General features: G+C 36.8%; 1 protein-coding gene across 3 annotated transcripts; it reads left to right on the top strand.

The window, feature by feature from the left end:
* The first annotated feature begins 6,211 nt into the window (after nucleotides 1–6,211).
* On the top strand, nucleotides 6,212–14,847 carry LOC113717254 (CDP-diacylglycerol--serine O-phosphatidyltransferase 1-like). 3 transcript variants are annotated; one of them, XM_027241999.2, is made up of 14 exons: nucleotides 6,212–6,597; nucleotides 6,821–6,875; nucleotides 8,090–8,256; nucleotides 9,566–9,631; nucleotides 9,729–9,788; nucleotides 10,466–10,556; nucleotides 11,006–11,060; nucleotides 11,200–11,279; nucleotides 11,414–11,530; nucleotides 11,618–11,702; nucleotides 12,546–12,637; nucleotides 13,897–14,150; nucleotides 14,293–14,381; nucleotides 14,529–14,847. In XM_027241999.2, the coding sequence occupies exons 2-14, from the start codon at nucleotides 6,873–6,875 to the stop codon at nucleotides 14,654–14,656; spliced, it is 1,287 nt and encodes a 428-aa protein (XP_027097800.2). In that variant the 5' UTR covers nucleotides 6,212–6,597; nucleotides 6,821–6,872; the 3' UTR covers nucleotides 14,657–14,847. The 3 variants fall into 3 exon arrangements, with proteins under 3 accessions (XP_027097800.2, XP_027097799.2, XP_027097798.2); XM_027241997.2 differs by having other exon boundaries at nucleotides 6,460–6,597; nucleotides 13,897–14,195; XM_027241998.2 differs by lacking the exon at nucleotides 6,821–6,875 and having other exon boundaries at nucleotides 6,458–6,597; nucleotides 13,897–14,195.
* The last annotated feature ends 6,556 nt before the right edge of the window (nucleotides 14,848–21,403 follow it).

Below are 21,403 nucleotides of genomic sequence, written 5' to 3'. Positions count from 1 at the left end.
AGGTGGGGGGGTGGGGGTGGGGTTGGGTCAAGCCTGCGTGGTTTTTCTTGTATTCATTGAATTAGAGCATCAAAAGTTACAGTTGGATTATCATAGGCGCCTTGCCATATCTTTAGTTGTTGATTGAGCGAAAAATGCTGCAGTTCCAAGTTAGTAATTTTCTTCTGAGACAAATACGCCTGCGAATCTGTGAATGTGTGTGCATGAAAATTAGTAAGTTGTTGGACCACCTCCAGAAGATTGTGACACTGTTCCCAAATCAAATGAAATAAAAAATCAGGAGTGTCCTCGAAATGCGACATTGATCCGACTGTCGGGGATCATCTATTTGATTAGGTAAATAATGTTGAGAGAAATGGAATCTAACCATACGAGATTGGGACAGCTTGGGAAACTCTGTTCCTCCTTGTCTTGAATCCTTAACTGAGAAATGCGTTGTTAATTAGTCTCAATCTGTGCTGCGCATGAAAAGGCAAAATTTTAGTCTGTAGGGTCGGCAAATGGCCAAATGCTGTGCTCCTGTCCACAAAATGAGGGCCTTAATATGTTCATAATGGTGGTGGGGAAAAGAAGAGATATAAAGGCTTCAAGTACTTAAGTTTCAACTTTCAAATCCATCCTGTCAAATCCATTGGAGTGCATGCTTTTGATTTGTTATGTTACTATCAATTTCAAGCCTGATAAACAGATCTTTATAAAACTGAAGGGATCATGAAAATAGTAATATATGCATGTACGCACCAGCCACATAAAACACTTTTTTTTTAAAATTTTTTTTTTCATTTTTTCACCTTTTATTCAAATTACAAAACTCAAAGAAAGAGAGAATTATGAGTTCAATTTGTTGGTGCCCTCTTCATAGTGAATCAATATTGGACCAATCATATGATTAAAGTGTCATGTATAATTATTGGTATTAGCAAAAAATTTTATGAGGAACGAACTTCAATTCCTCCTTTAAATCTTTTGAATATCCAGCAGGACATATTGAGCCGAGAGTTTCTTGGCAAGAGCTAATCCCTTCCAAGGCCCACGGTTTGGGTTCCAAATTCAAACAGTCCGTTATGTAACTAGGAAAAGTAGATAATTTTGGAAATCTGCCCTGAGGTTTTGTGAAATATCACTTAGCTCCTCTAAATTTTCAAGATTTGGCTTAGCTCCCCTCGAATTGATATTTTGTTAATAGTGTCAGCCCTTCTAATCAAAAGTAATAGAGTATTAGAAATTGCACGTTAGAGGAGAGAGAGTATTTTGGTGTCCTTAATACCCTTAGGCTGTTCAAAAATAAACATTTGAGAAACTAGGAAATGAAAACATTTTGAAAGTGAGAGAGTAACAGTATGATCAAGAGAAAGGTTTGCTGCAATCAGTAGCTAGTAAACTGTTGAAAGCCAATGGTCACTTCAAATGTTGCAGCATTAATAAAAGGCACAAACAACATGAAGAGAGGTAAATTGAGAGGAAATTGGTAGTAAAAAATGACTAGTTCAACCTACGAGGGGCGGTCATACAAATTATCATCATTGTTGAACATTAAAAATCGCTATTGTGGATCCTATTTTTGATCATAAAATCTCGGGCTTAAGCACCACTATCAAAGGTGAATATTATCATATTCCATTGTATATCAAGTATCGAATTCGTTTACAACCCAAACCATCTCCTGTTACTTATTACATGATTATTTAGAACATCAAATAGTTTAGATTTTTAATTGTTATATAGTAAAGTTTGCGGAATGATGCCTTTACTCCAAAACATTAGGGAATCCCTTTGCTGGTTGTGCAAATTTCTTCTTATTCCAAGAATTACACCTATTATTCTATACATAAGAGAGGAAAAAAGGATGGTCCTGCCAAGTAGAAACAAAAGTTCTTTTGTAGGTTATAGCACTCTGATAAAGAAGTTTGCGCCTTTGCTACTATAAGAGACAATTCGTGTCTTTGCTATATCTAGGGTGTAAAAAATGTGCCAATCTCATTTCTTGCCCTTTTCTATTACACGCCAAGATCTCTCTCTCTGTTGAAGCTAGATAATTGCTTGAGAAATGAGTATATTGTTGGCAATTCTTCCCCTCTAATAGTGAAATATAATCCCTCCATCGCTTCACAAAAGTTAAACGAGATTTTGAAAATGTCGGGGGAGTTAAGTGATGTTTCTTGATGCCTCAAAGGAGGTTTCTAAAATGATCCTAAAAAAGAAAGGCAAAACTGAAAATCAATTGATTAATAGTAATTCAAATTCAGTCATTTTAGGGTTGTTCTAGATTCCAAATCAACCAATTTATATAAGAGTCTTAGTGACTTTCAAGCCAACAGGATGGCCTATGATTCTTCGTCGCGTGGCTGTGTGTTTGCTGGACTGTTGGCCACAACGGTGTGATGACAATCACAAGTTGCAATTTGACCTAAAGTTTATGTGACATTTTCAATTGAATTTGACAGTGAAGTTTAATGGGACACATGTTTTTTAATCTTGTCGAATTGAAATTTGTGGATCCTTTTCTGGGAAGAGCCCTTATCCCAATATATATGGCCATGGGCTAATTGTTTTTTACTACTTTCCGTTGTGTCTTCTTTTTCTGGGCCATGTTGGTTTAGATCTTAGATGTGTGATTCCCAACCTATAATATAACCAAGAAAGATGGGTCAAAATCTCAAACCATATGGGGAGGTGGGACGGCCTGTCAGGTGTAAATCAATTATTATTTTCTAAGCTTGCTTGGTCTTGATGATCATCATAAGGACAAAATTTTTGTCATCAGCATAGATGAAGGCCCTTCTACTTTCACCAAATTAAGTTACAGAGGGATAAATTAAATTTCCCCCACAAAATCCCTTGCTTTCAATAAATAATAACCATAACCATTTGCACCGTCGATCGATCGATATTAATACATCGGTTGCTTCCTTTGTTTTGGAACACTATTGTTATGAAATTTCTGATATGAATCGAACTTACGTAAGTGATCTGTCACAAAAATGTAAAACCTCACAAATTCCAGACAAAATGCACGTGAGAATGACCTATTATGAAAAACACAGTGCATATGCAGACCGATGGATCTATAACATACTTTCTTCCATTAGAATTTGCATGAAAGTCGAAAGAGTTATACTCAAAGTATGTAAAACAAGTGGGGGCAAATTTATAGACTACACCACTACGCATTATGCTAAACAGAGATGTCATTGTATGCTAGAGAGGAGATTTGATGGGTTGTGGAATAATATTGTCTCTTTCTGTTTGGAATCTCTCTACATCTTCAACCCTACAGTCAATATTGACCGTGGGCCACATTTTGTGTACATTACATGTAGTTCTAATAGTCGTTTATTAAATAATTCTGGGCCCAACTGCAACTAAAACCTTAGTATTCTTAAATTTTTCTGTCTCTTCATTTCCAATTTTGGGTTGAGAATAGTAGAATACTACCTACCAATCTGGACCACACAAGGTGGCTTGCCACCTTGCTGTTTTGTTTTTCTAATTTTTTGAGAATCAAGAATTGGCAATTGCATTGGGGGTAATTATTGTCCAAAACCTTCTCATCCTAAGTGAACCATTGCATATTACACTGTTGATGTATTATCAGACAATGAATTACATGAAAAAAAATTGATCTATCATTGTTTGATAGCTTGGGGAAAGCTTTTTCAGCAGAGAAATGCCAGGGACTTTGTTTGTTAAGAGTAAACTTTTCTAAAAGCCATAAAAGTTGCAGAAAAACACATTGAGCCAATACTTTGCTCCACTTTTACCCTTCAATTTTTCAAGTCAAGAAAGAAAAAAGATAGTAGCAACTTGGATGGTTAGGTGACAACACCCTTAAAAATTTTTTTTGCCATAAATGACATTAGGGTCATTATTGATCATTTGCTCAAACAAAAAATGGGGTTGAGTGCCTCTCCTATGTAGAAATAGTTGATAGCTATTGTTGTGTCTAGTGGCAAGAGCTAGCCAAGTAATTTCTTGAATCTCAAGCACCCTAATCTTAATCAAGATATCTTGCCTCAAATGATTAGCCATTCACAAGATCATGGTTGGTTATATTTGCCAAACTAGAGGACATTTCAATGTATCTTAATGAAGATGTCTTATTCCAATTATTGTGTAATCTTCCAATGTATTTGAATGATTGTGCCAAATATTCTGACAAATAATGACGAGGGTATCAAAGTTTTTGTACTTAATCATACACAACAAACTTTTCTAGGAACTCATGAATCACGGAAACAAAAAGTTGTGCAGTCAAAGAAATTAAGCAAAGTAATTAGGCCTGCATCATTGGAAGGTCCCAAAAGAACAGAAAGCAATCTTTTCTGAATCTTTTGTGGTTAATAAATCAAACCAGGAATCATTGCATCCTAGATCCTCACAGGCATTATTTGACTGGCACTCTTTTTCTTTTCTGATTTTTAAAGCTAATAGGTGGGCAATAATTAATAAAGCCACTGGAGTAGAGGTTATCCATTTTTTTCTCATTTTAACCGGCAACGCCAACTTCAGTGAATCCAACCCCACTCTCTGTACAGACTTTTTCATGAGCTGGGGAATCAAGAAAAACAGATTTCCAAAAAGGGCAAACTTCTTTTGCTTAGATCTCTTTGCAGGTTTTTCTAGCAGGTGCCTTTAGACCAATTGTTAACATGCATCGTATTCACTTAATCTATCTTATACATACATATATATACATATTAATAATTATTATTTTTTCTTGTATTTATATATATTATTTAATTTTGTATATCCTTTCTTATATTTATTTGCTTTTCTTAATTAATCTTATATTTTAAAAAATATAATACTTGAAATATATCTTAACAAGTGTCCTACGGACTCCCGTTAGACAGATCGCTCTTCATTTTTAGTAGACTATCCTGAGGCTCAACCAAGTGTTTGTAATCTGCTATTGCAGTGAAAAAATGCAACATCTCAAGCACTGGGGGTTTCTTGGACCAGTTGAAGCCTGTATTTTAATGTAAACTAAAATTAGTCAGGGATAGGCAGTAAAATGGCATGTTGGTCAGATATACCAGCCTGGGCAATGGTACAAGCCATATGCCCGAAAGCACCTAATTAACAGTTGATAATATGCTGTTGCTATTGGAAATTGCTATCCCAGAAGAAGGGCCCTTTAGGCTTTAGGCAATAGGCATCTACATAAACCTTTTGTCACTGTCAACAAAGTTGCCAAGAAGACTTTCCACGTTTGCTTCTCAATTTATTAGTACTTTTTTTTAAAAATTTTTCCCTTCTAGTTGAGGTTTTATTCACTTGGAAGAATTTTGCTCGAGGGGTGGAGTAGAATCGAGCTTCATTAATCATTGAGTATTGGTATGAAGATTTGAAAAACATAAATATCTTGACATATAAAAAGAACAAGGTGGTTCATCCACATATTTAAGCTGCAATTCATGCAGTATATCCCTGGCAGAACAACAAAACTGTACTTTCATTTATTAACGTTCTCATCCTCCTAGCTATATTTGTTTAGTAGTAGTATTAAACAGATGGTACCTTGTGAACTTTCTGGCTCTGTGCAACCACCTTGTACAAATTCTCCATTTTCACTCTTTACTAAAATCGACACTAGTTGGAATTGAATCATAAATACTATTGTACTTTAATGTTAATGTATCAATTTTTTTTTAACAATTATTCGAATGAGCTTGACAATAGCAAGGGAGGGCTTTTAGAATCCAATCTAGTGTCAAGTTCGGAGTTGTTATACTTTTGACTTCTTATACTATGGAACAAGTCTGGTGTTGGTGAAGAACGATTAATAATTCTAACGTATGTTTTGATTCATGATGATGATCGAAATCGCATTCATTCAAATCTTTTGCTGAAAAAAAAAATTATAAAACAAGCATCTAATCGTCAGCATCCTTTAACAGTTAACACCCCATTTGCAATATAAATCCAGTAAAAAAAAAAAATACAGGAAAAGGTTTAAGATCCAAGTATATGTGTAGATTGAATTAAACCGAAGAAAAACTAAACAAGTAGCAGCAGCAGCAGTCAGCAGAGGGTACTCTGTAGAAGTAATAGACTATCGGTCGTAGCAAATAGCAATCAATTAATTACTCCAAAATCAACACATACCACCGTCCTTTTCCTCGAACTCCGTATCTAATATACACACGCAACACTGCACCAAAACACACACACACACACACAATCCTCAGATCAAGTCTTTTGACCGTCGTACACAGACACACACACTTTTTTGACACGCATTTCTCCTCCTTGTCATCCAGCTTCTTCTGGCAGGGAGGGAGAAAGATTTTGCAGAAAATAAAAGAAAACTGGCAAAAAGAACAGCTGACCTTTCTCCGTCCCTCCTTCAGTTACTATAAATACCGCCACCACCGCCTTATTATTATTACTACTACGAAACTACCTTTTAAGAGAGGGAGAAGAACAGAAAGAAGAGGCAGTTATCTTTTAGTCTCGCTTTTCTTTTCTTTTTCTGCTCCTTTCTTCTTGTCAATCTCGATAAATTCATTAAAGTTTTTGGTCTTTTACTATTGTCTAACACGAGGGGTTTGATCCAACGGCCTCAATCACCCTGCCATTTCATCGTTCGGCCAGGTATCCCTCGACAACATCTGGCATTTTTTTTCGTACCATTACGTATGTTGCTGTCTTCAATAACTGATTAAATACTCAATTAACTTTTCTGGGTTCTGCTTGTTTTCCCATTTCTTCCTTCTATTCAATTGTAATTTTCTCCATTTGTATTCTTATCCTTGGTTTTTATGGTGTAAAGTTGTCATTTTTATGCCAATAACGTGTGGGGTTGGCAACCTGGCAGGCAATGCTTTCTGCGGGTTTTGAATTCTGAGCTGTTGTTATTTGCTTGAGTAATGGTAAGTTTTGGATTGGATAAGCGTTACTTTTTCCATGATTTCCATTTTTTTAGTGGAAATTTGGGAGATTATAACGGCTTCTGATCACATGCAATATTGAGTAGAGGTATTAATAGCATTGGGGAGGGAGGAGGCAGTTTAAAGTTTAGATTTTGTCTATTAAATTCAGTGGCAATAATGATTTCAATTTGGTTTTAGGTTTCTTTTCTTGTTATAATGCTGTTATGTCAGCTTTTTTTTCCCACTTGTGTAGCGTTGATTCTGTTTGGTTATTGCCGTGTTCAGGAGGGAATTTTTTTTTAATTTGTGTTTTGATTTTTAAGGCTTTTTGATGCTTATGAAGTTCTCAAGTTCTCATCTTCTGTAAAGTATTACCAATGCATTTAATGGTAATGATAACTTTTTAAACTTTTGAACTGAACTTTTACTGTCGCTGAGCTGTTTCAGAAGTTGTTATGCGGGTGATATGATTTCTGGTTAATGAAATTAAAAAATCTTTTTTAAAAGGGATATCTTGTACATCTTATTGATTATTCAGCTTATTATATGCGTCTTTTTTTTTTTTTTTTTAAAAGTTTACCGCATGGCCATGCTGTGTAAGTAAAGAAGCAAATTTATTATGATAAAGCTGTCGAAGTGACTCTAGCTGAACTGATGTTTGGGCGGTAATATTCAGTGTATAGGCTAAGAATACCAAGACTAGCTTTGATTATGTAATTGCGGAGAAGGGATGCTGATATTTAGGATGTCCTTTGACTGCCTTTTTTGCCGTCCTTGATTATTACCTTTCTTCTGGATTGTTGTGTGTAGAGTACATGGCCTGTCATGGGGTACTTGCTAGTTATTTGTTTATTCATCTTTTGACATTTGTTTGTATGCCTTTTTCCAACCATATGCCATCTATGAGTGGGGTTGACAATTCCGCTTATACTAACAATGATTTTGACATCTCTAAGCTCACAGGACTCACTCTCTTATTCTTATTGCCAAATCATTTTTGTTGGCGATGTCTGTAGAGTTCATGCTTCAAAGTATAGCGATGTTATTGTCGTTTCACTTTCAGTACTTCTTTCTGGACATTTATTATCTAATCTTTTCTGATATAGCTAGTGTTAGTTTATCTATTTTCTTGAAGCAGTATTTCTTTCTTTTCTTTTTCTTGTTATACCTGTTTTGCCATTGAAATTGGAAACTTGAATTCTTCTCAACTCTAGGAAATGGACCCTAATGATCATCAGAAAATGAGGAGGAAGGATTATACTGCAAAGCAAAATGGTAATGTCAACATATCAAGTCCCGATGATGAGTTGGATCCATGGACTGCCTGGGCATACAAGCCTCGCACACTTACATTGTTGTTTGTTGGTGCCTGTTTTCTCATGTGAGTAAGCACTACTTATATGATAGATTGACTATTTTGGTTTTCAGCTATTATTTTTTTTCTTTTTAGTTGTATAGATGTTTCAAGTTATGAGGTACATTTCATACGAAGCCAACTTTGGTGAATCTAGGTACTTAGGGAATCCAAAGCACAAATTAACATAAACTGTGGTCGATTAGCCTTTAGAAGCAGTCATGTTTATTTTTTATACCCTCAGTCATGTGAATACCTGACGATCAACTTTGTTCTTTGCTGTCAGCCACAGGCTGAAAATTTAAACATGACTCCTCTCTCAGCCTCTAAGTTGTTGAAATCTAGGTAGACTGGTAGAGTGTATATTCTTGGTTGAAGAGCTTTTTCTGTTATTACAGCTATATGCTTGGCATTTCAAAAAAGCATCTAGAACATTCGGCATTTCTATTTAATTACCAGTTGCCATCTTAGTTGCCATAAGAGAGGCCTCCAGAATTTTAGTTCCCTTTGGATCTTATGCTTTAAGCTTTGTTGGGGTAGCATTGTAAAGTCCATTAAGCTTCAGCATATTTTCCAAATTGGCAAAGTTGATGACGTTTTGTTGTCTAGATGAATTCTTCAACCAGAGTCATGGAATTCCTGTAAAATTATGGTGAAAAAATAAATCAAATTTCCAACCAATTGTGATGTCTAGTTGGAAATGATCCCCCTCTTAGTTTCTGATTTTTTCCCTTAGTGTTGGTTGAGACTATGCATCTATGCGGTACATACAGCTTTCCATTTTGTAAAGAAGTTAGTGTTGGGAGTAACTATAACCAGTTATATAGACAATTACTTTTTGATTAGTTTTTGTAATTCAATATCTAATACACTTTTTCAGTAGAGTAGCTTAACATTTTCTTGGCTGCCTTGAATACTGCCAATTGTTTGACTTCATCACTTTTCAGCTTGTGATCTAGGCTTATTTTCTCCCTATTTTATTGTTCCATCAATTTAAGAATCTTGTCAACCCACCTTGTCCCATTTTGAAGCTACTTTTCCCTCTTTCAGACAGATATTCTAGCATGTAGTAGTTTAAATTTCACCATAGCCTACTTGAGCATCTCTAGCTTATAGAGGATATACAAATATACTACTGTATCAATCTTGGTCCTTATGCCTCCCAAATTGCATGCTTATTTTCTCATTGCAGATGTCATGCATCATGTTTATTCAACTGCATGAATAGTTTTTATTTTGTTGTGGTCCTGGCATGGCTGTCGTACTGTATGCAGTATGTAGAATGTGTATTCTGTTTTCTGATTCTTTTGATCCTTTTTTTAAAATAAATTTTTAGCTGGGCCAGTGGAGCCCTTGAGCCTGAAAGCGTTTCAGCTGGAGATAGTGTTGCATCTGTGAAAAGGTTTGTCTTTTCTTTTTATGAGCACTTTCCTTCCTACATTAAGTTTTTCAGAATCAGATTTTTTTTAAGGTACCAATGCATTTATGGCATTTGATAGGGGTGTATGGGCAATGATCGCAGTTTTTCTTACTTATTGCTTGCTGCAAGCCCCTGATACGTAAGTACAATACTAACATACTCAATATTGGTTCTTCTTGTCTTCTGGTGTTTCTTAAAGTAACTGAAGTTTATGATGAGTGAGGAAGTTGTCAAATGGCCTTTTTTTTCATTTAGGCTGATTTTAACAGGTAAGCTTCATGAGAAAGGAACACTCTTCTATTGTTATAATGCCTTGATAAATTGCACTCGTATTGTCCTTTTAAATATTATACCAGAGCGCAGGTCAGCCCATGAATTGCAAATGTTAAACTCTAAAAGTTTTCTTATTCTTTTTTTTCCTGCTGTGTCAAAGTGTATAAAAAATAAAACCTTTAAATTCAAATGTGAGTCCACAAGTAATGGTATGAAAGTTTTGGGAATAAGATACATGGCAACCATTCCAGAGTTTGTTGTTGCTTTGACCAAGAGCAATTAATTCTTGTTCTTTACCTTTTTCTCTAAATGGATGACTTGCTGTATCATGAGGCAGCTAATTGTTGATGGGTGGTTGCGTAGTTCCCAACTGAAGTTAAGAATAAGGAGAAATATACTGGAATTTAGTTGCTTAATCTGTGACCATGGGGTCATGTGGTTGGGGAACAAGATGGATTGTTGAAGTGCTTCATAGAGTTCTTATATGCTGAACAGCAAAGGGATTGTGTCATGATTTCCTTTTTAACTTTCTTACACTTGCAGGATATTGATTAGGCCTCATCCTGCAATTTGGCGGCTGGTTCATGGAATGGCTGTGATTTACCTTGTTGCATTGACATTTTTGCTTTTCCAGGTGATTTCTTTTGTTTGGATTCTTTATTTTTTCTTCCTTTGCAGGTGCTAAGACTTTAATTTTAAGTTTGTTTTCTGTTTTAGTTATTTATTCTCATTATTCATGATGATTTCTGTAGTGGTGCTAAGCTCAAGTATAGTTGGTTCAGTTTTTTTTTTTTTTAATCAAGTCTAAAAGTAATAAGAACTTTGAAAAGTGCATTTTGTTTTTATCATTTGTTTGATACTTGCCACTTGTGGTCAAAGGAAGTATCAAGTCTGTTTCCTATTCTTGATTTCTCTGGCCCCCTCCCCCCTCCCCTCTCAAACTCCTGCATTAACCTTGTTCTGGAACCAGATTTCATATCTACGATTTTTTTAGAAGTATTTTTGTGTCATCTATGGGATTTTGTACCTAAACTGTTAGTTTTGCTTTAGCTACTAATTTTTTTCCCTTTTCCTGATCTTCAGAAGCGAGATGATGCTCGGGAGTTCATGAGATATCTGCATCCTGATCTTGGTGTTGGTAATGGATTTCATCTTCACATTTTCAGTTACTGAATTGGCTATTAATGGCTCTCTGTGGATTACACAAATATTTTCTGAAACAGATTAAGTAACTGAGTATTTTTGGCTTTGTTTTCTAAGCTCCCTTTTTCTTGCAGAGCTTCCAGAGAGATCTTATGGTGCTGATTGCCGGATATATGTGCCTGAAAATCCCACAAGCAGGTTTAAGAATGTTTATGTATGAATTCTCTCAGTCCTTCTACCTCATAAAGTTAATCTCTCCTTATTTTTCCCCTGCTTATATTATACATGAAGCATGCTACCGAATGCCTGTCTCTTGCATCTTTTAAAATTTCATTCTGCCTTTTCTAGGATACGCTTTTTGATGAGTTTGTTTTGGCACATATCCTTGGATGGTGGGGAAAGGCCATAATGATTCGTAACCAACCTCTTTTATGGGTATTATCTATTGGATTTGAGTTAATGGAGGTGAGAGGCTTAGTCAACTATGCTTAATGATTAGTGATTTTCCTACCTAACCTATGAGTATTTTTCTTCTTTCATTTGTATTATCAGCTTACCTTCCGCCACATGCTACCGAACTTCAATGAGTGCTGGTGGGACAGCATTGTTCTTGACATTTTGATCTGCAATTGGTTTGGTAAGTACCTTGAAGCCGTTATGTTGGTTGCTTGCTATAACTACAGGCATTAGCTTTCTTTTTACAGCCACTTTATTTTGTTGTCTATGTTTGTCAATGTTGGCTGGATACATTATCCCTAGGACACATCCCACTTCTTGTTCATATGCATGATGGTACTTGTCAGTTAAGATGGTCAGCGTATTAGGACGCATGCAACATGAATAATTTATTATTATTTTTTCCTTGCAAGGCTTGAGATGGCATTCCTCTGATTGTTACAATTGTGTATCCTATTGTAAGTGATTGTGAGCTATCGATCACTCTGTTGAGAAAGACTGTGGTAGGAGATGAGTTAATGCTTGGGCAGATAGTTTGGAATCTCATGTTAAAAAGTTCTAGCAGAAAAGTTTGTTGAAGGTGCTGAGGAAAATGTTCATTACCTTTCATTTCAAAGTGAAACTTATGTTTTGGCTTTGTTGATATTTTTGGGAGTTGAAATTGTATAGCTTTCCATTTAAAGTTTTTTGATTATGTTTTCTTCACATAATTTAGCTATGACTTAAAAAATGTAATTCTAGCTAAGTTAAGGTGTGCACCATATTGTCAAGTAGAGAACAAGGGGAATAATGAAGCATCTTCCTCTTGAAAATTTTCAACAGTGAAAAATTGATGGGTGCAGCCATATTAACGTCTGATGTTATTTGATAAAGAGTAACAGATCCTCGTTTTGGGAAAAAGGATGTCATTTTTTGAATGCTTTCCTATAATTGTATAGTCGATTTCCTTTTCCTGCTATTTTCAGGTCATTTGTTGGTTAGTTGAAAGTGACTTTCTTGTTTGTGTTATTGCTTTGTTCTTTAGGAATCTGGGCAGGAATGCGCACTGTACGGTACTTTGATGGTAGGACATATGAATGGGTTGGCATAAGTCGGCAGCCAAATATCATGGGCAAAGTATGTGTTTCACTCCACTTACTTTTACTTCTCTGTGCTTTGAGATTGTTTTATACACTTCTGTTGGCCATCAGATCTTTTCATCTCTTTTCTGGTATCCGACCTAAGGTATAAATTTCTGAAATTTCCTTTTGTTACCAAGACATAAATTTCTCTAGCCTATGAGTATAACCTTCTGTTGCATTCTCTCTCGCTTTTGATAAAAGCGTATGCTCCATAACTTGCCTTCTTCAGCAGATATCTTTTACTCTTTGGACTTTGTGTTGTCTAAGCTTCTTGATTTCCTCTTTTGTTGAACAATTACAAGTGAAGGAAAATTAAGCTTTTTTCTATAGACAAAACCATGATGGTTAGTGATTGGAGAATTTGTATCGGTTTGTAGTTAGAATTTTATGAACATTGTAATTAAATTTAGGAATCGAAAAGCAGAAGACTATCAGCTTGTTGGAAGGTTCTGATAGTTCTGGACATTCACCTCTGTTTGTCATAATTCCCTTTCCAATGTATGTTTCTCATGGTACCTCCTTCAATTGCATCATTCAAATTACATCATTTGGTTTTTGTATCAATGAAATTTAATTGCCAAGTGTCAATGATTTCTTGGTGTTTCTGTCTTCCTTTTTTACACGTAGTAGGTCTGTTCTGTTATGATTTGATATTTCCTTCTGAATGTATTTGGAGTGCTTGCACAGGTGATCTATAAAAATACATAGACATCATATATGTCCATTGACATGTCCCAAATCTATATAAACAGAGTGAAAATAATTTTGCTTTCGAGCAAAAACTTAATTAAGGGTGGAAATTTACACATACATTGAAGATCATTGGAGCCTTCCTCTTCCTGCTCTCTCTCCTTCTCTCTCTCTATTTCTTTGTGCTATCAATTGATTTTCAATGTTCTGCTGCACAATTAAGAGTTCATTCAATTGTTAGTCTATTATCACTGCAGCTTCTAACAGCAGAACAAAAGAGTTAATTTTATTCTTGGTCTAGTATTACTGCAGTATTGTGGACCATGTCCCTGCTCCACAATTTTGTGGATTTCGTACTATATTTTCTGGAATTTGATATGTTCTTCGACTTTGATATGGGTTTACTCTTCTACAATCAATCTACTTTTTGGATTGTTAGTGAAACACTTTTGAGGAGCCGCTGTTGTCTACCGTTTGTGCTTGCCTTTTTTTTTTTGGCCTTTGGGCAGAAGTGCAGTTGTTATTTCTGATTGTTATGCGTATAACTTTTACGGGACTTACCAGGTCAAACGGACGCTGGGTCAATTTACACCCGCACAGTGGGACAAAGATGAATGGCACCCACTTCTTGGACCTTGGCGTTTTATTCAAGTTCTGAGTCTTTGCGTTGTGTTTTTGACAGTGGAGCTGAATACATTTTTCCTAAAGTTTTGCCTTTGGATACCTCCACGAAACCCCCTTGTAATTTATAGGTTGATTTTGTGGTGGCTTATTGCATTACCAACCATTCGGGAGTACAATTCTTACTTACAGGACAGGTACTCCATTGCTTTCTGCCCCATCTTTTGCCAATCACAAACCATGTACTATTTCTCTCTATTGGATAGTATCTATCATGTCTCTCTCTCTCTCTCTCTCTCTCCACACGATGCTTGAATGAATGGTATAATGATTTTTCAGAAAACCAGTGAAAAAGGTGGGCTCCTTTTGTTGGCTCTCCGTGGCCATCTGCATTGTTGAACTCCTCATCTGTATCAAGTTTGGACATGGTTTGTTTGCTTTCCTAGTCTGACCATTTCTCTTGCTTTTTTTCCCCCTGTATCCTCTACTCTAAGCTCATTCTAGAATGAATGATTTGTTTGACTACGTTGCAACTGATAAATCCTTTTCCCTATTGTGGCTGTTGTGCTCTCCAGGATTATTCCCCAATCCCATGCCAAAGTGGTTGGTAACTTTTTGGACAGCGTTTGGTATTGGCCTTTTGATATTCTTGAACGCATGGACCTGGGTATTACATCGAACAATGAGGACAAAGCAGGAATAGTTCATTTTTGTTGTCTCGTCTCATTCTTTGGTTCCTTCTCTTCAGTTGATATTCAACCATATTGTAAATACCTCACTATTACAAACTGTAAATGCTTTCTCCTAGGTCAGCCATCACAGTTAATCCATGTAGAGAACCTTTTGAGTTTTGATTAGGATGCAGGAAAGGTCTAATCATCTTCATTTCTTCAATTTGAATTTTGCTGCCTCTGCTGATGAGATTTTCTTTTGGTGGTTTATGATTTTGACAAACTCTTTCATTAATCACATGACACACTTTATCCACCCAGTGTCCATGCAAGCATGAGAGTGTACACATTTTCTTTCTTGTAATTTGAAAAGCTACAGATTGTCTTAGTGATCAAGGTATTCCTCAGGGGGAATTAGAGATTGGTTTTTCTCCCACATGAATACCTTGATCATTATGGATGAAAACAGAAGTTGATTTCCAAATAACAGAGTATAATATCCTCGGATTCCTTTGTATATTTTTTTATGCACTGGATCATCTGCATCTGCAGACAATGCACTGGCTTCCAACACAGAATAAAAAAAAATTTTTTTTTTGGGGGTAAGCAAAAAGATTTAATACCCTTTCTTTTCCAAAGTAGATGAAAGTGCACAGCATTTGGCCATATATATATAGGGATAGGGGCTCCCCAGAGAAAAGGATCCACAAATTTCAATTCGACAAGATTAGAAAACATGTGTCCCATTAAACTTTACCGTCAATTCAATTGAAAAAGTCACATAAACTTCAGGTCAAATTGCAACTTGTGATTGTCATCACACCGTTGTGGCAAACAGTACAGCAAACACACAGCCACACGAAGAATCATAGGTCATCTTTTTGGCTTGAAAGTCACTAAGATTTCATCTATATCAGTTGATTTGTATTCTGGAACTACTTTAAAATGAGTGAATTTGAATTACTATTAGTCAATTGGTTTTCAGTTTTGCCTTTCCTTTTTGGGATCATTTTAGAAACCTTTCCTGAGGTTTCACGAAACACTACTTATCTCTCCTGACATTTTCAAAATCTCGCTAGCTCTTGTAAAGCGATGGCGTGAGGGGAAGAATTGTCAACAATACACTCATTTCTCAAGCAATTATCTAGCTTCGAAAAAAGGAGACAGAAAAATCTTAGCATGTAATAGAAAAGACTTGGGAATGAGATTGGCACCGTTTTCGTACCCTAGATATAGCAAAGATGCGAATTGTTTGTCATAGTAGCAAAGGTGTGAACTTCTTTGTTAGAGTATTATAGCCTGCAAAAGGACTTTTGTTTCCACTTGGTAGAGCCATCCTTTTTTCCTCTCTTCTGTAAAGAATGATAGATGTAGTTCATATGGATAAGGAGAAATTTGCACAACAGGCGAAAGGATCCCCTAATGTTTTGGAGTAAAGGCATGATTCAACAAACTTTACTATATAATAGTTAAAAATCTAAACTGTTTGATGTTTTAAATGATCATGTGTAAGTAATAGGAGATGGTTTGGGTTGTAAGAGAATTTGATACTTGATATGCAATGAATATGATGATATTCATCTTTGATAGTGATGTTTAAGTGCAGGGTTTTATGATCAAAAGTACAATTCTTGATGTTCAATGATGATGATAATTTATATGACTGCTTTCCATATGCTAAACTAGTCATTTTCTATTACCAATTTCCTCTTAATTTACCCATCTTTTGAAATTGTTTGTACCTTTTATTAATGCTCCAACATTCGAAGTGGCCATTGGCTTTCAACAATCTACTAGCTGCTGATTGCAGCAAACTTTTCTCCTTGTCACACTTTCGCTCTCTCATTTTCAAAATGTTTTCATAGATATAATTTTTTTCCTAGTTTCTCAAATGTTTATTTTTGACCAGCCTATAGGCATTAAGGACATCAAAATACTCTCTCTTCTCTAACATGCATTGTCTAACACTATTACTTTTGATTAGAAGGGCTGACATTGCTAACAAAATGTTAATTCGAGGGGAGCTAAGTGATATTTCACAAAACCTCAAGGGAATTATTTACTTTTCCTAGTTACATAATGGACTGGTTGAATTTTGTACCCAAACCGAGGGCCTTGGAAAAAGATTAGCTCTTGCCAAGAAACTCTTGGCTCAGTCTGTCCTGCTGGATGTTCAAAAGATTTAAAGGTGGATTTGAAGTTGGTTGCTCATAAAATTTTTTGTTAATGCCAATTATACATGACACCTTAATCATATGATTGATCCACTATGAAAAGGGCACCAACAAATTGAAGTCATAATTCTCTCTTTCTTTGAATTTTAACAAGACAAAGAACGAATTTTTTTTTAAAAAAAAATGTGTTTATGTGGCTAGTGCATGCATGCATACACTACCATTTTCCCGGTCTCTTGAATTTTATAAAAATCTGTTTATCAGGGTTTGCAAATGTAGTAACATAACAAATCAAAAGCATGTACTCCAATGGATTTGAAAGTTGAAACTTGTGACATCCCCACCTTCCCCTAAGGCGAACCAAAGAGGTTAGCGGACTGTCTGCCCAACTCTCGCCAGGACTAACGGTGCAGTATAAAGCGATCTATCACGTTCTGAAACTTATAATGCGCGCAAACAAGGCAAAAGGGCAAAATACCCCAAAATAAAAGAAATGAAATCCAGAGTCGGCCATGAATAGTAACCGACCCGTCCGAAACCCAACCAAACATCGAAATACATATACAACATAACATTAACCATTTACAAGCCACAATGGCATTTAAAAGTGATACAAAAGTCACTACATATGTGGGTTGCCAAAACAAAAGTGAAAACGGCCCTAATGATACATTTAGGGTCCCATTTTATATATAATACAAAAGAGGCATTCATCTAGTTCATTCGGCAACCACTTAACAAAATTCATTTCAAAAGAGTCATATTCCTGTAAGGAAAACAAAAGAAACGGGGTGAGCTAAATGCCCAGTGAGAATACAACCACCATAGCAACTAATTTCACATAAGCATAACCGTTCAGTTCAAGTATACAAATAAGAAGTAAATCAAAACAGTGAAAGGATACGGACGGCTCTCAAGAGCCCATTTCCTCGCTTATATTCTTGATCCAATCTCATTGACCCTCCGTCAATGTTAAAAAAATAACCAACCGTAGACAACTCTTTACTTCCATTCCTTCCACCCAACATTCCCCAACCGGACCCGCACTCCATTCAGTCATTTTGGTAATACTCGAGTTTACCTGAATCAAGAGTCTCATTACTACAAGATTTCCCAGTACAGTCCCCGTGGCATGTCAATTATCACGACCAAGCCTTCGCCGGCTCGATCCAATTGACTACCTAACGGAGTTGAGCTCAGTGATACAGTAAGGTCGTTGGACATTCGTCCAAACAACACCAAATCAGTTTCCATGAAATGGAATGCAATAACTCATATATCAAGTTCAGTAAGACAGTGAAGCAGTAGACAATCAGTGATACTATCAAAAGGGGTGAGGGCGGTCAAGTACACCCTCACCTTAATCAATTACAATATCCAAATAAGCCTTCAAGGCAACACAACCACATATTGCAAAGCGTCTGGGTAACATTTAAGTGAGTAGTATACTCACCAATCACGTAAGTGATACTTCATGCACCGCCGTTAAACGAACGTCGTGCACCAACGTCACTTCCTAAAACATGCAAACAAATGCAATGAGACTCGATAACGAGTCATATAGCCATGCCAATTATAACCCTAATAGGGTTTCATATGCATAAATAAGCATCATAGATAACCAGAAATTAAGAAATGGCATTAGCTTAGGCCTTAACAAAAAAACAGTTTTCGTCATACTTTTGCGGTAATGGCACAAAATGCGCTACGCTTATCAGATGAGGGTGTAAGACCCACCATCTCGACGCTAAAATACAGGGCTACAACAATGTAGAAGGCCACTCAGTCCAAATCCTAGCACAACTAGGTCAAAAATGCAGATTACCAAACCAGAACCGCAATTGCAGGTTCCCAAATCGCACTATGCTGTAATTAGTCTATTTCAGTCTACACAAGTCCAAATGCATTGATTCCAAAGGCATATGATAACTAAGACATCCAGCTACATTTCATCAGAAGACACCAACAACAAAATCCAAACCAATTCCAGTCAAAATGGCCAATTACTAGTGCAGTTTTCGCATTCTGATCAACCCAAAACAGCAACAGTAAAATCGACATATCTCACTCTACACTAATCCAAATGACCTGAAATTTTGCAGGCACTTCAAACTCATCAATACCTACAACTTTCATGTTTTGAACAAAGTTCAATTCGGCCTCTAACCCTATGATCCAAAACCGGACAGAATTAGGGGTTTTGAAACCCTAACTTTTCATTTTTCAATCCAAATCCAAAATTGGTTGCAATTATCAATAATTCCCACCTACTAGAGTCATTCTAGGCCATTGCCAATCATCATACAAGTCCACAACATCAAGATCATATTAAACTAGAAAATTCATCAATAAAATAAAAATTTCACCAAATCACTTCAAAACAAGAAATAAATCACATATATCATCACTTTAGCCACTACTAAACATAACTTAAGGTTCATTAAGTGTAAGAGGGCATTCACACACCACTCACCTAGTAACCAAGAGAGGTAGAGATGTTGGACACCTTAACTCTTCAAACAAACTTCACTAAACTACTTACTAGCACCCAAGGGAGGAATTTTATGGAGTGGAATCTAGTTTAGGTATTTGTTTTTGGAAGATGGAACCAAATGGAAGTTTGAAAATTGATGAAGTTTTCTTCCTTCTTGAGCTTGAGAGGGCCGGCCACCAAGGAGAAGAAATGGTGAATTTTAGTGATTTTTTTGGAGATATTAACCACTTAGTCAAAAATAGTCAAAAGTATGAATAGTTGTCTACAAGTCCAACCAACCAACAAGTGACATTTGGCACTCCATTAATGCATGTCAATCCTTTTGTTTCCTCTCACATCAATCAAATCCCACTCCGGAATTTAACCTAATTGGCCGAATTTTTCCGAACTTTTCGCACTAGTAGGTCCCACGTCCAATATATATTCTTAATTTTCTAAAAACTCTCCAATATTAGAAAAATTATCTAAAAACTATAATTACTCATAAAATCCACCAAGAAAATATTTCTAAGCCAGAAAATGCAGAAAACATGCAATTAAGGGAACTAAAACCCTAGGAAAATGATTAGGGTTTTTTTACGGGTTCTCACACTCTCTCCCCCTTAAAAGAATTTCGTTCTCGAAATTTCTCACCTTAATTCCCGAAAAGGTTTGGGTACTTTTTCTGCATTTCCTCTTCCACTTCCCAAGTAGCTTCCTCAACTCCGTGGTTTCTCCACAGCACCTTTACTAATGGAATCTTCTTGTTGCGAAACTCTTTGACTTTCCGATCAAGTACCTGGACCGGTTTCTCTTCATAGGCCAGTGATTCATCTACTTCGATATCCTCCGGTTGCAATACATGGGATGGGTCAGGATGGTACTTCTTTAGCATCGAGACGTGAAATACATCGTGGATTCGAGAGAGACTGGACGGTAGTTCCAATCGATACGCGACCGCTCCTACCCTTTGCAGGATCTTGTAGGGTCCGACGTACCGCCGTTGAAGTTTCTTTCCTTTACCCGCTGTAAGACTTCGTAAGGGTGTGATCTTGAGAAATACGTAGTCTCCAACTTCAAACTCCAAGTCTTTTCTTCGATTATCAGCGTAGCTCTTTTGTCGGCTTTGAGATGTTTGGATTCGTTGCCGTACAACTTGACCTTCTCGTGAGCCTCTTCCATCCATGGAATAGTTGCTGGGTCTAGAGCTTTCTTTTCACCAACTTCGTCCCAGTAAATCGGCGACCGGCACTTGCGTCCGTATAGGGCTTCGTACGGAGCCATTTGAATCGACGAATGGAAGCTATTGTTGTACGCGAACTCTACTAAGGTCATGTGCTGATCCCAGTTGCCTCCAAAGTCCAGAATGCACGTTCGTAACATGTCCTCGAGAGTTTGAATCGTCCGCTCTGACTGTCCATCCGTCTGAGGATGATAGGTCGTGCTCAAATTGAGTTTCGTCCCCAGGGTTTCTTGAAACTTTTGCCAAAACCGAGATACAAACCGTGGATCCCGATCGGAGACGATGCTTACAGGAACACCGTGCAGTGTTACTATCTCGTCCATGTACAGTTGGGCCAACTTGTCCATTGAATACTTCATGTTCACCGGCAAGAAATGGGTCGATTTGGTTAATCGATCAACGATCACCCAAACGGCATCATGTCCCCTTTGCGTCCTTGGTAATCCTGAAACAAAGTCCATTGTGATGTTTTTCCACTTCCATTCGGGTATCTCCAAGGGTTGTAACAAACCCGATGATTTTTGATGCTCTGTTTTCACCTGTTGGCAAATGAGACATTTCTGCACGTACTGAGCGATTTCCTTCTTCATATTGTCCCACCAATAGGTTCCTTTCAGATCTTGATACATTTTGCTGCTACCCGGATGGATTGTATACTTGGACCGATGAGCTTCCTCCAGAATCTCTGCTTTCAAAGACTCATCCTTGGGTACCACTATTCGGAGTCGATATTTCAAAATGCCCTCAGAACTCAAATTGAAGTTCGTAGTTTCTCCCTTTTCCACTTTCTCTCTCCACTTCTGTACCATCAAATCTTCACCTTGCGCCCCTTTGATGCGTTCCAGTAGAGCGGAAGTCACCCTAACATTGCCAAATATCACCTTATGGC

Source organism: Coffea arabica, chromosome 11c, assembly GCF_036785885.1.
Source record: "Coffea arabica cultivar ET-39 chromosome 11c, Coffea Arabica ET-39 HiFi, whole genome shotgun sequence".
Classification (NCBI taxonomy): domain Eukaryota; kingdom Viridiplantae; phylum Streptophyta; class Magnoliopsida; order Gentianales; family Rubiaceae; genus Coffea; species Coffea arabica.
The sequence above is the reverse complement of the archived record's forward strand: the minus strand, read 5'-3'. Positions and strand labels throughout refer to the sequence as shown.